The sequence below is a fragment of the Rhinolophus sinicus genome, chromosome 1 (genome assembly GCF_057876585.1).
Source record: "Rhinolophus sinicus isolate RSI-liver-muscle chromosome 1, RSI-T2T, whole genome shotgun sequence".
Classification (NCBI taxonomy): Eukaryota; Metazoa; Chordata; class Mammalia; order Chiroptera; family Rhinolophidae; genus Rhinolophus; species Rhinolophus sinicus.
In genome coordinates this window covers 87635537-87655522 of record NC_142501.1, presented here as the reverse complement: position 1 = coordinate 87655522, position 19986 = coordinate 87635537, and the positions used below count along the sequence as shown (strand labels likewise).

The window sequence follows — 19986 nt, the reverse complement described above, 5'->3', positions numbered from 1 at the left end:
CTTTTCTCACCCCCCTACTCTCCTCTAATAACCCTTCTCTGCACTCCCAGTGCCTCTTCCTGCCTTCGTATTTTTGGAAGAAGAGAGAGGACTCTGGCAGACTGAGGAATATGGTTCTCGATAGTTTCTGGTTATATTAAGAAATGGCCCTGCGCTAATGGAACCTGATGTTGCTGCTGGTTATTGTTTCATTTCAGGGTGTCCTCAAGGGCACAGCAGTTGGGTGGGGCAGTTATGACGGAAGATGGTTACATCCTCTGCCTCTTACACTCCACTGGAATTTATTTAGTGGCCTTACAGTTCTCTTCTTTCTTCTTTTAAGCAAATCAGTGGTTTGCAGATCCAAATGACCTCACTAACTCAGTCGGAGAATGAGTTGCTGAATTCAAACCAAATACTGAAGGAAATGGTGGAGCGATTGAAACAGGAATGCCGAAATTTAAGAAGCCAAGCTGAAAAAGCACAGCTGGAAGTTGAAAAGTAGAGTTTGCTTTCTTTATGTACAAACTGTTCTTTCTGCTATATTATATATAGTTATTTTAATGATGATTCCATGTCAAATTTGTTTTGGGAACTAGTTACAAATATCCTTTGACATTGTACAGTGGTCTGAGGTAATGTACTTATCCATTTCTAGAAAATGAGCTTTATGGACTTGTGAATTGTTTTGTTTTGTTTTTTTAAAGATATGTAGGGAAGAAGACCTTTTAAAATTCTGCCTGACCACAGTATTCTGAAAACCCTCAAAGAAAAACTTCTTTAGTGATTGAGTAAATCAATACATGTTTTACTTCAGATATCTAAATTATTCTTCTGAATGTGGACAACAGAAAAAAAATATATTTGTGTGCAAAACTTACTTTCTAGAATTAAAACTATAATCTTTTGAGTTTTCTATTTGAAAAGTTCATTTACTTGTTTATTTTTTTAGGTCTTGAAACTTGTTAGTAGTAGACAGTATAGTCAACTGGTCAGGAGAGGATTTTGGTGATGTTCCAGATCTTGTATTCTCCGGAAAATTTTGTTTAGATAAGGTAGAAAACTACCATTTTATATTTGCTTTGTCTTTATAACGTGTCAGTTTTTATTTGAATCCACAAAATATTTTCAGATTTGTTCTTCTGAAGGTTACCTTGCCACATAAATCTTTCTTACCTTCATTTTTTCTGTTATTTCATATTTTGAGGCTTGCCTATGCATTACTATATATTTAGTTGAATTTCAAGAAAATGAGTAAGATATTTTGTCTATAATGTGTTGTGACATTCCACAAGGTCCAAATTATTTTGCTTACATTTTGCAAGAAATAGAACTTTGTATCTTGAAATCGTCAAGTATTTGAAATGTGCTTAAGAATTCTAATGACAATATCACTGGCAAATTTACATAATTCCTCATTGGTTTCTGAATGTTATTCATAGGATCATATAGCAGAAAATAGCTGGACTAGGGTTCAGTAGAATGTGATTTTGGTCCCAGCTAAGACCCTTAAAATCTGTATGACTGATGGCTTATAATCTGACTTCTTAGAATTTATAAATCTCATTTGTACTGCCTATAGTCAGGATACTAAAAATCACGTAATGTATGCAGAAGAGCTTTAAAGATGTAAGTTGTTATGATGTTACCTTAAAATACCATTGATAGGCACTTGAGCCAGAAAACATTCCTCATTAAGACTTGTTACCAGGGCTGGTTTTCCAGCTGCCTGACTAGGGCTGAGTGTTTATAGCTTGGTGGTGATCATGGTTCAGAGCTGGTTATCGAGTGCTTGTCCTGCTGTTGACCAGGTGTAAGTCTTCAAGCTAGTTCATTAACTGCTCTAAGCTTCAGTTTCCTCGTTTGTAGAATGGAGATGATAGAAGTACAGACCTCAAGGGCTTATTATGAAAAACAAATGATATAAGCACAGTGCCTGGTCCCTAAGAAGTGCGCAGTGTCACTGAGTGACTAGCGGAGGGGTCAGGCAAGAATGCCTGCAGCTGGGTAATTAAGGAGGCAGTGAATCAGGTAGTAAGTTTGATTATACTGGTGATAGTATCTATTTAACCCTAAGAGTTAACTGCCATGTTTTGCATATATTCTTCTGACAGGACATTGGAAGAGAAACACACACAGTGGTTGGAAGAAAAGCATAAGCTTCATGAACGTATCACAGACAGAGAAGAAAAGTATAATCAAGCTAAAGAGAAACTGCAGCGAGCTGCGATTGCCCAGAAAAAGGCAAGAGGCTCTTATTAAAGTAATTTCTATACAGTAAAGCATAATTTACTATTTTAGGAGAATAAAATGTATAATTAAAACAGATTTTACTGGCGTGTTTAATTTGATGTTTAAACATGACGTTTGGCTGTCAACCTTGCAGAGATAAATTGGGAAAATCCAAACTGCTCAACCAGGTTTATTTCTAAATTTTGTGTACAAGTGAGTTTTTCAGAGCCAACATGCATTTTTCCACAGAGACAGTGTTTTTCAGTGCTAATGTTTCAAGACCAGCCCATACAAGTCTTATTTAATCCATTCTGCACTTAAATTACAGGGCGATTAGGCCTGTTTCAGCTGTTCTTAACTAACACTTATAATATCGTTTTTGTAGTTAACATGCTTTTTTGTTTCCAACTCAGGAATATAGGAGCAAGCATCTCCTTGCCTTAGCAGGAGGAGCTAGGACTGCCCCTGGCTCCTGAAATGGCCACAATATTTCCCATAGCCATGATACTTTTTAAGCTTCACTTTGCAGGCATATTTTCTCCAGAACCTAAAAACTTTGTTTTCTTAGAAATAGTCCAGGGCGTCATGGAAATAATGTAATTACATGATTCGCCTAAGTCAGTGGCTTTCAACTTTTTTCCTACTTCAACAAACCCAAGGAATGTAACATGGTCCCATCAGTAACTGTTACTCACTGTGGCAATGGTTCGCTCCTTATTTTCAACAAGATTGGAGAATGTGTGTTGAGGGGAGGTAATGTTAAAAAAAAAAAAAAAAATCCCACAAATGAGTTGATAAGTCTCCATTTGAAATTCCTTTAGTAGTGGCACTGGTTTGGGGAAGGCGAGAAGATCTGAGATGAGAGGAAAGGACTTCTAGGCATAGCCACACCAGTATTTTAATGTCTGTATGTTTATTGAAAAGGTTAGCTGTTCATATTTGCATAAGAGAAGAGAACTGTAAATTATTTACACATTTTGAATTTAGAAATCAAGGACAGTTCCTAGTACCTGTGTATGTGATGAGATATAACTGCCAGATGCATTCTGATAGTTGGAGTGACAACATGAGAAATATAAGTCATTCCTTCCCCATGTTCTTGTTTTCTGAATATTGTGCTTTTCTTTCCATGATGCTAAAAGTTGTGTAACATCAAGATTAGAAAATAGCACTTACTATGTGGACATTCCAGTGTCTTATACTCATATATAAATACTTGTTGTTTTTCTTTGTGTATACAACTTTCTTTCAGGCCATGTAAGTACTGAGCATTGTATGAGTATTGTTGGGCTTCCAGTGAATTGTTTTATGACTTGGGATGATAGAAATTCTATTTATGCTTCCTTGTACTGTTTGAAACCTAGAAGCCTCTGAAGCCAGATGTTAGCTAGAAATCACTAGAAATTATAAGAGCTGACGTGATCTTTTACAGAGAAATTTTTATGTTGAGATTTTAGAGATACGTATCTTAGAGATCAGATTCTAATTATTGAGGTTAGTTTGGGTTGACTTCTTTTGGAGCAAAAGTGACATCCAGTGGTGAGAGAGATTATCAGCTAATCACAGGTATACCAGAATTAGAGAAGGAGGTGATATTTTAAGAAGCCTGCAAAATAACCTTTCATTGGTATTATGAACTAGGATGAATGCAATGCCTCCCAAATGATGAGTGTGAACATAGTAAATATCCATTTCACTTTTTAAAATGTGATCCATGGATTATGGTTTGAAATCACAGAAATTGTTAAACTCAGTGGAGTGAAATAATTATGACCCAGAGCCGTTCCACCATGTGGGACACTGCCCTACAGCCTTACAACTTTACATCAAGTAAAGTGGAAAAACAGACAATATATGTGACATAGAACTACAATAAAACGTATGTAAGTATATACAATTTTGGGGCTGGGAGGAACTTCGCGTTCAGATAGTTTTTAGAGATTAGGAAACTGAAGTAGTAGGTAGCCAAGATAACTTCACTAGCAAGAATCATCACTATAATTAAAACCTGTATCTTTCTAGTCTCAATCCTGTGCTTTTTCTACACTGTTACTCTTTTAATTTCCCACTTTCTTTGATTCCAAATACTTTACTGCTTTTCTCTCCATTGTAGCCATAATAACAAGTTATAAAATACTAACTACTATGGGGCAGAAATCATAATCCTTTAGGGTTCCTTTCCTGTGAGAGGTTCTTGTAACTGGGGAATAGCAGCTTTAGTTTTTCCTCCCAGGCTAGATAAGACGGCCCACTGTTTCTTTATGGCTCCAACCTTCTAAGCAAAAAGCTTATGTCATTTCTGGTAAGTGTTTTTTGGTAGAGTCTTTGTATAATGATATTTTGCTGTGTTGATTTGTTTGGAAAAGCTTAAGCAGGTGTATTGAGTTGGATGCCCTTCTGTAGGTGATGACTTCTCTGTATTTTCTCCGCACATTGTTGAAGTGTGAGTGTGAAGAGAGATCTCTTGGTATGAGCATAATGCATTGTGCTTTTCCGTTTAAAGCACTTGAAGTGACAACTTATTTTTATTCTAAGGTATATCTCTCTAAAATAATTATTGGTTTGATACTGTTAGGAATGTTTTTTTGTTTTTTTTTAAATGAACCATCGTCTTGAAATTGTAAAGTATCTATTGACTATGTTGTGTGGGATAGCATTATGTTACACACTGAGGGGAAAATAAAAGCCATGATTAATTTCTGCCCTTATTATATGACCAAATAATCTAATTGGAGAAATAAGAAATATCTAACGAATACTGTTAATCACTTTCAAGTGATCTGTACGGACACAAAAGTTTGAGAACTAGTGTGCCAGAGAGAAGAAAGCTTGAAGACAGGGCGCCCAGTTAGGAAGTTATTATAATAAACTTAAAATGAGGTAAAAAGTCTGGAATTGGGATTTGAGGTATAGGAATGAAAATGAAGAGTGACTTCCAGAAGTATTCTGAAGGAAAAAAAAAAAGTATCTGGTGCTAAATAAGAAGCAGGAAAAAAATTGAAGTATTTTAGCTGTGAGAGGGAGGATACAAGTGGAGTTGTCATAATGGGATTAAGAAAATGTGTCAGTTGAGTAGAAAGAGGAGATATATTTGACTAAACATATGTCAGATATGAAATCACAGCAGTATATCCATGTAGACATGTCCTACACCTGTAAGGTCAGATATTGTGTAGATAACTAGAAATAATGGAATGTGAAGCTTGGAGATAGTAATTCACATTAGAGATGTATAATTAAGCACTTGAGTTTGAGATGATAGAACAATAAAAGGACTAAAAACTAAGTTGACTTGGAAAGAGGAGCTTGATTTAATGGAGAATGGTCATAGAGGTGGAAGCTGTAGTGTGGAGTGGGAGAAACTGCAGAATAAGGAAGGTATCAGAGATACCTTCATGGCATTGAGCATGATTACTGTAAAGAGTTCATTGAAGTTGGCCAGGTGGTGAAAGGGGAATCCAGCTTTGATGCTTGCATTAAAAAAAACCAAAAAAAACCACATACACAAAAAACCATGCACACAAATGTTTATAGCAGCTTTATTCACTGTTGCCCAAATTTAGAAGCAACCAAGACATCCTTCAGTAGGTGAATGGATAAAAAAAATCAGTGCTATATCATACAATGAAATATTTATTCAGTAATAAAAAGAAATGATCTATCACACCATGCAGACATGGAGGAACCTTGAATACATGTTGCTAAATGAAAGAAGCAAATCTGAAAGACTACATACTGTATGATTTCAACTATCTGACATTTTAGAAAAGCCAAAACTATAGAGACAGAAAAAAAAAAATTAGTGGTTGTAGGGGTGGAAGGTAGGGATGAATAGGTGGAGCACAGGGAATTTTTAGGGCAGTGAAACTATTCTGTATGATACTGTAATAGTCAGTACATGACATTATACATTTGACAAAACCCATAGAATTATACAACACACAGAGTGAAATAATGTAAACTATGGACTTCAGTTAATAATAATGTATCAATGTTGGTTCATCAATTTTAGCAAATGTGCCACACCAATGTAAGATGTTAATAATGGGAAACTGTGAAGGGAGAGAATATATGGGATCTCTCACTACTTTCTGTTAAATAGTCCTGTAAACTTAAACTGCTCTAAGTCTGTTAATAATAATAACCCCAACCACATAAGGAAATATGATAACATCAAAAATCAAGAGAAATTACAGCCAACATAAGCAGACCCTCCTCCCCAAAGAGGATCCAGGTAATGGAATTATCAGATACAGACTTTAAAATTACCATGTTGTATATACTCAGAAATAAAGGGAAAGCTTGAGAATTGTAATGGAAAACTGGAAACCAATTTTTAAAATGGCAAGTTTAGAACTAAATAACACAACTGAATTATGAACTCAGTGGATAGATTTAACAGCAGGCATCATCATCATCATCATCATAATCAAGATATGAGTGGAAATTAATGAAACAGAAAATATGCAAAAGAGAAAATTTTAAATGCTAAGAGTCGAGTTTTTGAAAAGATTGATAAAACTGATAAAGCCTTAGCCTGATTCTCCCCAAACTCCCCACAGGATAGGTAGTTAGGTATGTAGATAGTAGGTATATAAACACAAATGAACAATATCATAAATAAGAAAAGAGTATCACTACACATAAATATTAAAACAAAAAGGATATTAAAAACAACTATGCTGGGCCCGGCCCAGTAGCTCAGGTGGTTGGAGCTCTGTGCTCCTAACTCCGAAGGCTGCCGGTTCGATTCCCACATGGGCCAGTGGGCTCTCAACCACAAGGTTGCCAGTTCAACTCCTCAAATCCCACAAGGGATGGTGGGCTGCGCCCCCTGAATCTAAGATTGAACACGGCACCTTGAGCTGAGCTGCCGCTGAGCTTCCAGATGGCTCAGTTGGTTGGAGCGCGTCCTCTCAACCACAGGGTTGCCGGTTTGACTCCCGTAAGGGATGGTGGGCTATGCCCCCTGCAACTAACAACAGCAATTGGACCTGCACCCTCTACAACTAAGATTGAAAGGACAACTTGACTTGGAAAAAAGTCCTGGAAGTACACACTGTTCCCCAATAAAAGTCCTGTTAAAAAAAAACACGTTTAATAAAAAAATAAATAAATAAAAACGACTATGCTAATTATGCAATTTAGATGAAATGAACAAATTCCTTGAAGCATCTTAACAAAACTAATACAAGAAGAATTAGAAAATCTGAATAGTCCTATATCTGTTTAGAAATTGAATCCTTAAAACTTTCTACAGAGGAAATGCCTAGTTCATTTGGCTTCACTGATAAATTTCTTACAAATACTTAAGGAAGAAATAATACTATTTGTAACACAAACTCTTCCATGTAATAAGAAAGAAAAATATCCCCACTTATTTTATGAGTTCAGAACCTGATAGCATCGTTATAAGAAAAGAAAATTACATCACAAACATAGATGTAAAAGTCTTAAATATTAGCAAACTGAATCCAGTGATACATGAAAATGATAATATGTCATGAGCATGTAGGGTTTATTATAGGAATATAAGATGGCTTACCATTCAGAATTGATCAATGTAATTCAACACCCTAACAGAACAAAGAAAACCTTGTGATCATCTTAATAGACACAGAAGAACAATTTGACAAAATTTAACACTCTTACATGATAAAAAGTCTTTATTAAAATAGGAATAGAAGGGATATTTGTATCTATAAAATTCCTACAGCTAACATCATACTTACTGATTAAATACTCAGTGTTTACTCCCACCCAAGTTCAGGAACAAGGCAAGTATGTTCACTATCACCATTTTGTTCAACATTTTATTGGAAGCCCTAGCTAGTGTAATAAGACAAGAAAAAGAAATAAAAGACATAACAGTGGAAAAAAGTGAAATTGTCATTCACAGATGACATCATGAATAAAAATATAAATCTAACTATTAAAATTAATATGTGCAATTTAAAAGTTGTTGGGTCAAGTAACAAACATCAGTTACCATTTTTTGGATTATCCTATTTACTTTATTATTTCTAACAATTCTGTAAATAATAGCTAATATTAAGTATTCTTATGAATAATTTGAGTATGCTTGCCCTCTTACGCTATTACAGGGCACAACAATTTTTTTTGAGACATAATTGACATATAACATTAGTTTCAACAAGATGAGGTGATGTTTGTATGGGGTTACATCTCAATAAACCCATTTCGTAAGTTGAAAATACAGTAAGTCGAAAATGCATTTCTTACACCTAATTACTGAATATCATAGCTTACCCTAGTCTACCTTAAACGTGCTCAGAACACTTACATTAGCCTATAGTTGAGCAAAATCATCTAATACAAAGCCTGTTTTATAATAAAGTGTTGAATATCTCATGTAATTATGTGTATTGCTTTTGCACCATCGTAAAGTTGAAAAATCGTAACCATCATAAGTTGGGGGATGTCTGTATTGTGAAATGGTCATCACAATAAGTCTAGCTAGCATTCATCACCATTACAAAAATTTTTCTTCTGTTTTTTTTTTTTTTTAAATTTATTGGGGTGACAATTGTTAGTAAAATTACATAGATTTCAGGTGTACAATTCTGTATTACATCATCTATAAATCCCATTGTGTGTTCACCACCCAAAGTCAGTTCTCCTTCCATCACCATATATTTGATCCCCTTTACCCTCATCTCCCACTCCCCTCCCCCCTTATCCTCTGGTAACCACTAAACTATTGTCTGTGTCTATGAGTTTTTGTTTCTCATTTCTTTGTCTTGTTTTTTTGTTGTTTTTGGTTTATATACCACATATCAGTGAAAGCATATGGTTCTCTGCTTTTTCTGTCTGACTTATTTCGCTTAGCATCATACTCTCAAGATCCATCCATGTTGTCACAAATGTTCCTGTATAATCTTTTCTTACTGCCGAATAGTATTCCATTGTGTATATATACCACAACTTCTTTATCCATTCATCTGTTGAAGGACATTTTGGTTGTTTCCATGTCTTGGCCATGTAAACAAATCTGCAATGAACATTGGAGCACACATGTCTTTATGGATAAATGTTTTCAGATTTTTGGGGTAGATACCCAGGAGAGGGATTGCTGGGTCATATGGTAAATCTATTCATAATTTTTTGAGGAACCTCCACACTGACTTCCATAACGGCTGCACCAGTCTGCATTCCCACCAACAGTGTATGAGGGTTCCTTTTTCTCCACAGCCTCTCCAACACTTGTTACTATTTGTCTTGTTGATGATCGCCATTCTGACTGGGGTGAGGTGATATCTCATTGTGATTTTTATTTGCATTTCTGTGGTGATTAGTGATGTTGAGCATTTCTTCATATGTCCATTTGCCATTTGTATGTCCTCTTTGAAGAAATGTCTCCTCAGGCCCTGTGCCCATTTTTTAATTGGGTTGTTTTTTGTTGTTGTTGTTGAGTTGCATGAATTCCTTGTATATTTTGGATATTAGCCCCTTATCAGAGGCACTGTTTGCAAAAGTCTTCTCCCATTCAGTTGGTTGCCTCTTTATTTTGTCGATGGTTTCTTTTGCTGTGCAGAAGCTTTTAAGTTTCATATAGTCCCATTCATTTATTTTAGCTTTTACTTCCATTGCCTTTGGAGTCAAATTTATAAAATGCTCTTTGAACCCAAGGTCCGTAAGTTTAGTACCTAAGTTTTCTTCTATGAAGCTTATTGTGTTAGGTCTTATGCTTAAGTCTTTGATCCATTTTGAATTAATTTTGGTACATGGTGACAGATAGCAGTCCAGTTTAATTATTTTGCACGTGGCTATCCAATTCTCCCAGCACCGTTTATTGAAGAGGCTGTCTTTTCTCCATTGTATGTTTTTAGCTTCTTTGTCAAAAATTACCTGTCCATATTTATGTGGTTTTATTTCTGGGTTCTCAATTCTATTCCATTGGTCTATGTGTCTGTTTTTCTGTCAGTACCATGCTGTTTTGATTTTTGTAGCCCTGTAATACAAGCTAAAGTCAGGGAGTGTGATACCTCCAGTATAGTTCTTTTCTTAAGATTACTTTGGCTATTCAGGGTCTTTTGTGTTTCCAAACAAATTTAATGATTTTTTGTTCTATTTCTTTAAAACATGCCATTGGGATTTTGATGGGGCTTGCATTAAATCTGTATATTGCTTTGGGTAATATGGCCATTTTAACTATGTTGATTCTTCCAATCCATGAGCATTGAATGTCTTTCCATTTCTTTGTGTCGTCTTCAATTTCTTTGAAAAATGTCTTACAGTTTTCAGCATATAGGTCCTTCTCATCCTTGCTTAAGTTTATTCCTAGGTGTTTTATTCTTTTTGCTGCAATTGCAAAAGGAATTGTTTTTTGTATTTCTTTTTCTGAGATTTCATTGTTAGTATATAGGAATGCAATGGACTTTTGTACGCTGATGTTGTAGCCAGCAACTTTACTGTATTCGTTGATTGTTTCTAATAGCTTTTTGGTAGAGTCTTTAGGGTTTTCTATATATAGCATCATGTCATCTGCAAAGAGTGATAATTTAAGTTCTTCATTCCCAATTTGGATGCCTTTTATTTCTTTCTCTTGCCTGATTGCTCTGGCAAGGACTTCCAACACTATGTTGAAAAGCAGAGGCGATAGGGGACAGCCCTGTTGTGTTCCTGAACGTAGAGCAAAGGACTTCACCATTTATTATGAGATTAGCTGAGGGCTTGTCACATATGGCCTTTATTATGTTCAGGTATTTTCCTTCTATACCTATTTTATTAAGTGTTTTAATCATAAATGGATGTTGTATGTTGTCATACGCTTTTTCTGCATCAATTGATATAATCATATGATTTTTGTCCTTTATTTTGTTTATGTGATGTATCACATTGATGGATTTGCGGATGTTGAACCATCCTTGTGCCCCGGGGATGAACCCCACTTGGTCATGATGAATAATCTTTTTAATGCATTGTTGTATTCGATTTGCTAGAATTTTGTTTAGGATTTTTGCATCTGTATTCATCAGAGATATTGATCTGTAGTTTTCTTTTTTTGTGTTGTCCTTACCAGGTTTTGATATCAGGGTAATGTTGGCCTCATAAAATGAGTTAAGGAGTACTGTCTCTTCTTCAATTTTTTGGAAGAGTTTGAGCAGTATTGGTATTAGATCCTCTTTGAAGGTTTGGTAGAATTCACTAGTGAAGCCATCTGGTCCCGGACTTTTGCTTTTGGGAATGTTTTGGATGACTGATTCAATTTCGTTACTGGTGATCGGTCTGTTTAGATTTTTCAGTTCTTCATGGTTCAACCTTGGAAGGCTATATGTTTCTAAGAACTTGTCCATTTCTTCTAGGTTATTGAATTTGGTGGCATATAGTCCTTCATAGTATTCTTGGATGATCCTTTGTATTTCGGTGGTGTCTGTGATAACTTCCCTTTTTTGTTTCTGATTTTGTTAATTAGTGTCTTCTCTCTTTTTATCTTAGTGAGTCTAGCCAAGGGTTTGCCAATTTTATTAATCTTTTCAAAGAACCAGCTCTTTGTCATATTAACTTTTTCTATTGTCTTTTTGTTCTCCATTTCATTTAGTTCTGCTCTGATTTTTGTTATTTCCTTTCTTCTGCTGACCTTAGGTTTCACTTGTTCTTCTTTTTCTAGTTCTTTAAGGTGTAACATGAGGTTATTTATTTGGGAGTTTTCTTGTTTCTTGAGATAGGCCTGTAATGATATAAATTTCCCTCTTAAAACTGCTTTCACTGTATCCCAAAAATTTTGGAAGGATGTATTTTCATTGTCATTTGTTTCTATGTATCTTTTGATCTCTCCTCTAATTTCTTCTTTGACCCAGTCCTTCTTTAAAAGTATGTTGTTTAGTCTCCACGTATTTGTGTTTTTTCCCGCTTTCTTTTTACAGTTGATATCCAATTTCAAAGCCTTGTGATCAGAGAATATGCATGGTATGATTTCAATCTTCTTAAATTTGTTGAGACTAATTTTATGTCCCAATATATGGTCTATCCTTGAGAATGTTCCATGTACACTAGAAAAGAATGTATAGTCTGATGTTTTAGGATGAAGTGCTCTATAAATGTCAATTATGTCCATTTCATCTAATGTGTCATTTAGGGCTGCTATTTCGTTACTTATTTTCTGTTTGTATGATCTATCCATAGCTGTCAATGATGTATTTAAGTCCCCTAGTATAATTGTGTTTTGGTCGATTTCTCCCTTTAGTTCTGTTAGAAGTTGCTTGGTATATTTCGGTGCTCCCTGATTGGGGGCATACATATTGATGACTGTTAGGTCTTCTTGTTGTATATTCCCCTTTCCCATTATGAAATGTGCATCTTTGTCTCTTGTTACCTTTTTCACCCTGAAGTCTGTTTCATCTGTTATCATTATGGCTACACCTGATTTTCTCTGGGTACCATTTGCTTGGAGTGTCAGTTTCCTCCCTTTCACTTTGAGTCTCTGCTTGTCCTTGTAGCTGAGATGTGTCTCTTGGAGACAGCATATGGTTGGGTTTAGTTTTTTGATCCAGTCTGCTACTCTGTGCCTTTTTATTGGTGAGTTCAGCCCATTTACATTTAGGGTGATTATTGATTTGTGAGGATTTCCTGTCGTTCTGTCTTTAGTTTTCTGGTAAGGCTGTGTCTCCATTGTTTCTTTGCCTTTTTGTTGTTGTCTATTATTTCTGTGTGGTGGTATTCTATGATACTTCCCTCTGTTTCTTCTTTTATTACAGTATATGTTTCAGTTCTGGATTTTTTTTGAGTGGTTACCCTTAAGTTTATGTAAAAGAAAGTTTGATATTTAGAGTATTCCATTTTCTTCAGCACGCTTACTTTCTCCTTTCCCATATTCGCTTCAGGCCTTTACTCTCCCCCTTTTTATGTTTTGGTTGCCACAAATTGTCCCTGTTGATGGTGGTCGAATAGCCTCCTTTCGTATTTCTTGTAGTGCAGGTTGTGTACTAGAAAATTCCTCAGCTTCTGTATGTCTGGAAAGGTCTTTATTCCTCTTTCATATCTAAAGGATATCTTTGCTGGATATATTATTCTTGGCTTATAATTTCTCTCTTTCAATAGTTTGAATATTTCATTCCACTCCCTCCTGGTTTGTAGAGTTTCTGCTGAAAAATCTGATGATAATCTAATGGGCTTTCCTTTGTAAGTTACCGTCTTCTTTTCCCTGGCTGCCTTGAGGATTCTTTCTTTGTCGTTGATTTTAGACAGCTTCAATACAATGTGCCTTGGAGAAGGCCTGTTGGGATTGAGGTAACTAGGTGTTCTATTTGCTTCTTGGATTCGAGGGTCCAGTTCTGTCCACAAGTTTGGGAAGTTCTCATCAACAATTTGTTTGAATATATTCTCTGTTCCCTTCTCTCTTTCTTCTCCTTCTGGTATGCCCATTATTCTTATATTGCTCTTTCTGATGGAGTCAGAAAGTTCTTGTAGAGTTCTTTCTTTTAAGTCTCAAGTCTCTTTCTTCTTCCATCTGTGTAATTTCCAGGTTTCTGTCTTTGATGCCACTGATTCTTTCCTCCACCTGGTCAACTCTACTACCTAAGCTGGTTATTTCATTCTTAATGTCTTCTATTGAGTTCTTAATCTCCAGAAATTCTATTTGGTTCTTTTTTAAAATTTCAATCTCTTTCATACAATGCTTATGTTGTGCTTTGATTGTGTTTCTGAGTTCATTAAACTGCCTTTCTGTGTTTTCTTGTATCTCGTTGAGTTTTTTCAGAACTGCAATCTTGAATTCTCTGTCATTTAAGTCACATATTTCCATATCTTTAAGTTCCTTTTCTGGAGACTTTTCACTTTCTTTCTGAGCTGTCTTGTTGCCTTGGTTGTTCATGGCAATTACTGATTTATTATTTCTCTTCCTAGACATCTACAGGAGTGGCTTCTGCAACAGGTTGATAGAAAGAGGTCTTTCTTTTGTTTTCCAGTACTTGCTGGTAGAATGTTTTATTTTCTCTCCGACTGCAGCCTTTTTTTTTCTCTCTCATATGGTAGTGCTATGTTTTCTCTGCACTATTCCAGCTTCTCACACAATGGGGGGATTCCCTGGGAGACGGGCTTCTCCTCTGTTAATAGTTCGCCTGGGCCACAGGGTGTAGTGTCCGTGTGGGTATGCGGAGAGCTTTTGAAGTTCCAAGGCTCTTCCTGCACCAGATTCAGAGCCTGTATGTTTCAGCAGTTCTGTTTACTCCTGCAGGGATCCGCCCAGATAGGTGGGGTCAGGGGTGGGGTGAGTTGTGAGAGGTGGCCCAGAGCAATGGCGGCGACCGCCACCACAGCCGGTCCTGCTTCCACAGCCTTGCCGTTACTAGTTGGGCTGTGAATCTGTGTCTGCGGTCCACAGTTCTCAGAGCAACAAATATTCTATTCTTTAGATCTGACACTGCTACTGTTTCGCTTCTAGCACCGGGCAGGTGGGGGCAGGGTGAGCTCTGGGAGGGTAGGGAGGGGGCGGCTAGTCTCAGTGCCTAAGGCTCCGTTCTCTGCTCGGCAGTGCGGGCTTAAACCACCGTTTTCAGCCTCTTCCCTCAGTCCTTCCTCCGAGGTCTCTGCCGTGAGCGTTGGGTTCAGCCGTGGTATATGCTGTCCCCTCAGCCCTGTGGAGCCCTGGCGGAGCCCTAGCAGTCCGGGTTCTTCCCTCTCCCACAGCTGCGGTAGCTCCGGGAAGCAGCGAGCTCAGCGCACTGAGCTGGGTCTGCGTCCTGCGCCCGTGCGGCTCTGTCTCCGCGCGCTTCTCCCTTCCCTCCTCCCCCGCTCGTGCGAATCTCCCACCTGTAGGTGACTTCGGTAGTGGGCCTCTTCCTCTTGCCTGTCTGCTGTGCAGGGAGTCCTTTGTGGAGTTTTTGTTGTTCGATGAGTTGTAAATTCCAGGGCAGCTTTACAGAGGCTCACCTCACGCCGCCATTTTGATCAACATTTTTTCTTCTTATGATGAGAAATTTAAGGTTTACTCTCAGCAACTTTCAAATATACAATACAGTGTTATTAACTATAATCACCATGCTGTGCATTACTTCCTCAGGGTTTATTTTATAACTGGAAGTTTGTACCTTTTGACCCCATTTTTGACTAATTTCCCCCACCCTCTGCCCCCTGCCTCTGGCAAACCACCAGTCCATTCTCTGCTTCTGTGAGCTCAGGGTTTGTTTTGTTTTAGATTCCACAACAGGTGACATCATATGGTATTTTATCTTTCTGTTTCTGGCTTATTTCACTTAGCGAAATTTCCTTCGTTATAGTTGAATAATACTCGTGTGTGTGTGTGTGTGTGTGTGTGTGTGTATGTATGTATGTGTGTGTGTGACATTTTCTTTATTCATCTGTTTATAGCAGATTGAGGTTGCTTCTATTCTTGGCTATTGTAAATAATGCTGCAGTGCGCATGAGGGGTACATACATCTTTTCAAGTTAGTGTTTTTTTTTCTTGGGATAAGTACCCAGAAGTGAAATTGCTGTATCATATGGTGGTTCTGTCTTTAATTTCTTGAAGATCCTCCATCCTGTTTTCCATAATGGCTGAACTAATCTGCATTCCCGCCAACAGTTGTTGTTGTTATTTCTCCACAGCCTCTCCCAACACTTGTAATTACTTGTCTTGTTGATCATAGCTATTCTAACAAGAGTGAAGTGATATCTCATTGTGGTTTTGATTTGCATTTCCCTGCTAGGTTATCTTTCTTTACATAGAAAACGAACAAATAGAAAATAAGATATTTAAATACCATTTATACTATCGTAAAAAACATAAAATATTTAGGAACAAATCTAGTGAAAGATCTACATTGAAAACTACAGATGTTGCTAAGAAAAATTGAAGAAGACCTACATAAAATTATACCATGTTTATGATTTGGAAGAGTCAATATTATTAAGATGTCAGTTTTCCCCAAATTAATCTGTAGGTTGAATATAATCCTAATCAAATTGTAAGCAAAAGCTGAGTTCTTTGTGGAAATTAGAAAGTAGATCTAAAATTCATAGGAAAGTACCAAGGACTAGAATGACCAAGGCAATTTGCAGGAACAACAACAAAGCTGGAGGAGTTGCACTGCTAGATAGTAAGATTTATTATAAGCTACAGTATTTAAAACAGTGTCGTATTGGCGTAAGGCTAGACAAACAAATGGAACAGAATAGTCCAGAAATGGACCCAGAAGTATTTGAGCACCTGATTTAGCACAAAGAACCCCTTCATTTCAGTAGGGAGAGGGCCCTTTTAATAAAGGGTGCTGAGTCAGTGGCTGTCCTTAGCCCAGTCTCATTAGATTAAAAATGAACCACAGACCCAAATGTGAAAAGTTAAAAAAAATAAAGCTGCAGAAGAAAATGTGGGGAGAAAAATCTATAAGTAAAGATTTCTTAAACAGGACATTAAAAGCACTAACCAGCCATAAAAGATCTGGTGGATAGTTAGGATTTTATTAAAATTAAGGACTTCTTTTTATAAAATGACACTCTTAAGAGAAAGAATATGTTCCCACAGACTTGGAGAATGTCAGTCTGCGATACATGTATCTGACAAAGGATTCATATTCTGAATATATAAAGAACAACAAATCAATAAACAGATTATTCAGAAAGTTTTTAAACAGGCAGGAGACTAGGACAGGCTCTTCAAAAAAGGGCTGTCCAGACGGCCAGTCTGCATAAGAAAAGGTATTCACCCTCATTGGATGTCAGGCAAATGCAAATGAAAACTGCCTTGACTTACCCTTATACGCCACCAGACTAGCTAAGGTATAAAAGACTGACCATGCCACACATTGGCAAGGATGCAGAGCAGAGGGAACTCGCATGTGTTGCTGGTGGGCATAGAATTAGTAGAATCACTTAAGAAAACTGGCAGTATTTACTCAAGTTAAAACATGTATACTCTATGACTCACTCCTGGGTATCCACTCAAGAGAAGTGAGTACATATATCCACTAAAAACATGTTCAGGAATGTTCACAGAAACTGTAGTCTTAATAGTCTCAAAATGAATACATTCAAATGTTCTTCAAAGAATTGGTAAAATGTGGTGTATTTATAAAATGGATGACAACATAATGGAAAAGAACTGTGACATGCAGTAACACGGCTTAATCATGTAGATAAAATGTTGAACAACAAAAAATCCAGATACAGAAAAGTGTATGCTGTATGATTTCTTTGATACGGGTGGGTGGATGGATAGACAGAGTTCTAAATTACCAGTAACCTATAAATATATATGCATGGTTAAGAAGGACAGAAGAGTGGTTCCTTTGTCAGGGTAGAGGGGAGGAGGCTCAGGTGTCTTCTGGGGTGCTGGAGGGTGGGAAGCAATGGGAAGCATGATAAGGAATGCCGAGTACAGTGTTAGTTCCCAGCTGGAAGTAACCGCGATGACCCTTCACAGTGGACGGGGTAAATATAATAAACTAATGGAATCATTACTAGAATACTAGAATGCAGTGTGCAGTAATGAATTAACTTTACCTGTAAGCAATAGGGTGAATAAATCTCATAATATTGAGTGGGAAAAAAAAAGCCGTTTGTAAGAAAATATATACTATATTTCTACTCACAGGAAGTTCAGAAATACACAAACCTAAACTGGAGCTCTGGAAGTGAATTCGTAGGTTACCTTCTCGGGGGACAGAGATGATGGAGATTAAAAGGAGGAGAGGAGGAACACTTCTGGTTTAGCTGTGCCCTTGACCTGTGAGGTCATAACACCAGCATTTGCTTTGTGGTTTTACATTTTCCTTTACATTTCTGTTGTGTGCATTTTTTGGTAAGCCTGTTAGACTGTAATAAAAAGAGTTAGAAAACAAATACCTACCAGGTATGTAGCTTCTAAAGAATATGCAACATGTATAGATGTTTCCCAGTAAAAAACAACCTGCTTATAAAACTGAAAAAATTTACTTTTTTTCATGTACTATTTTGGCATTATACATAGAAAATTTTCCCTTTGTAAAGTTTAATTTTTTTTCTTTTTTTAGTATTTAGGAAGGCATACTTTTAAATTGAAATACATCTATAATCTTTCTTAGCTTTCTGATCCTTTAATTTACTGCTTTGGTAGCAATTTATCAGTTGCAAATATGCTTTAAATTGTAAATTTTGTTTTAGTTCTTTTACACACATGATATATCTTCTGTGAAAATGAAGAGCTCATGATTCCTTATCATGTGACCGGCAAACTCATTAGTAAAATTTGACTCCTTCCCTTTTTAGACTTTTTATTTGAAGCAATTTAGTTACTGATACCAGCTTTCTGGTTTGGCATTCATAATAGCTCTGTTTGTCACATTGAGGTTATAAGGCAGATAAATCTGTGGTTTATTATCTTCGCAATTTTCAGTAAGTATCATATCTACTAATCTTTGTTCTTAGTAGTCACTGAAAACACTCATCTCTAAATAAAATTGTTTTGATGAGTAAAATAGTCACTATAATTTTGTTCAAATAAGAAATTATGGATTCACATACTTGTTCTTATTGTGTCTCTTTCTAGAGAAAATCTCTTCATGAAAACAAATTGAAGAGACTGCAGGAGAAAGTAGAAATCTTGGAGGCAAAGAGAGAAGAACTGGAAACAGAAAATCAGGTGTTAAATAGGTAATGTGGTAGTGTGTATATGTGTCCCATGTGGTTATTTTAATATTATAGAACTTTGTGTCTGAGTATAATGCATTGTTTTCTTTTAAAATGTATATTTAAAAGAATTCATTATATTCCTAATTCTTTGTTCTTGTTATTTTTCTTTCTGACTGAATGTTTCCTCAAACTGAAAGGTCTCTAACACCTGCCAGCTCGGGACTGACAGGAAAGGCCAGTCACTGGGCTTTGGTAGCCCCGAGTGGTGTGAGTTCTTGCTGCTCCGACAAGACATTTGGAGTGGTTACATAGTTCTAAAATTGTGGCTACAACTTGGAATCAAAGATCAGTTTTTGATTTGGTGTGGAAAAATATTACTGGCCTATAATTTCTGGTTTTTCATTTACATCCAAGCACAGCTAATAACCTTCCTCATTAACATTTTTGAGCAGAAATTTGCCTTATTAAGTTAGTTGTAGTAGCATTGTATTATCCATTTGATTCAATAAAAAAAAAGTCTTTCAAAATGTGGCTAATTAGTGGTAGCCTTCAGCATTTAGACCGTATCAGACTTTTCTGTAATGGAAATTGCCTGTAGTATCTAACAGTGATGTTTTACAATGTGCACTGGTCTTCTTGGGTATAATTATAACCAAAATGTGAACAGTTGTTTTTTTAGAACAAGCAAGAGGTTTCTAGACTGTGGAATTAATGCCAGTTTTATAATACTCTGTTCCAAAGTAAGATGCCATCACATTCATTCTAAAACAAAATTCAACTTACTACCTCTTTCATAACTATTAATTTTGAAATATTATCACTTCAAGATTGGGCAGCTATATCACAGATCACCTAGAAACTTGAGTGGTTTTGAAACTATATTTAATTATTGCTATGATTGATGGTCAGGAAATTTATGTCCAAAAAGAGGATCTGTGAAGGCCTGAAAAGTTAGCATTTTTATCCATGTCATTTTTCCGTCAAGTTGGGACTTCACCTTTTTCATTAGCTACATTTAAAAAAATTAGGTTGAATATGAAATTTGCTATATTTGACTATGTTTCAACTAAAAAGAAAAGGCAATTTCTTAAGATTCAACCTAGTGTTTTTTTCTATTTGTTTGATTCCTGCTGTAAAATAAGGCACCCTTTAGATTTAAGTTGCCTCCTTTAAATTGCAGGATTCATGAGTTGGGGAGTAGAGTAGAAA

General features: G+C 36.4%; 1 protein-coding gene across 2 annotated transcripts in view; it reads left to right on the top strand.

The window, feature by feature from the left end:
* CEP83 (centrosomal protein 83) overlaps positions 1 to 19986 on the top strand; it is a 113570-nt gene that overhangs the window by 91555 nt on the left and 2029 nt on the right. For both annotated transcript variants that reach the window (XM_074325265.2, XM_019710315.3), the window contains 3 exons: positions 323 to 480; positions 2094 to 2223; positions 18695 to 18798. In XM_074325265.2, the coding sequence (XP_074181366.2) occupies positions 323 to 480; positions 2094 to 2223; positions 18695 to 18798 (392 nt within the window). The remainder of the gene's footprint in view (positions 1 to 322; positions 481 to 2093; positions 2224 to 18694; positions 18799 to 19986) is intronic.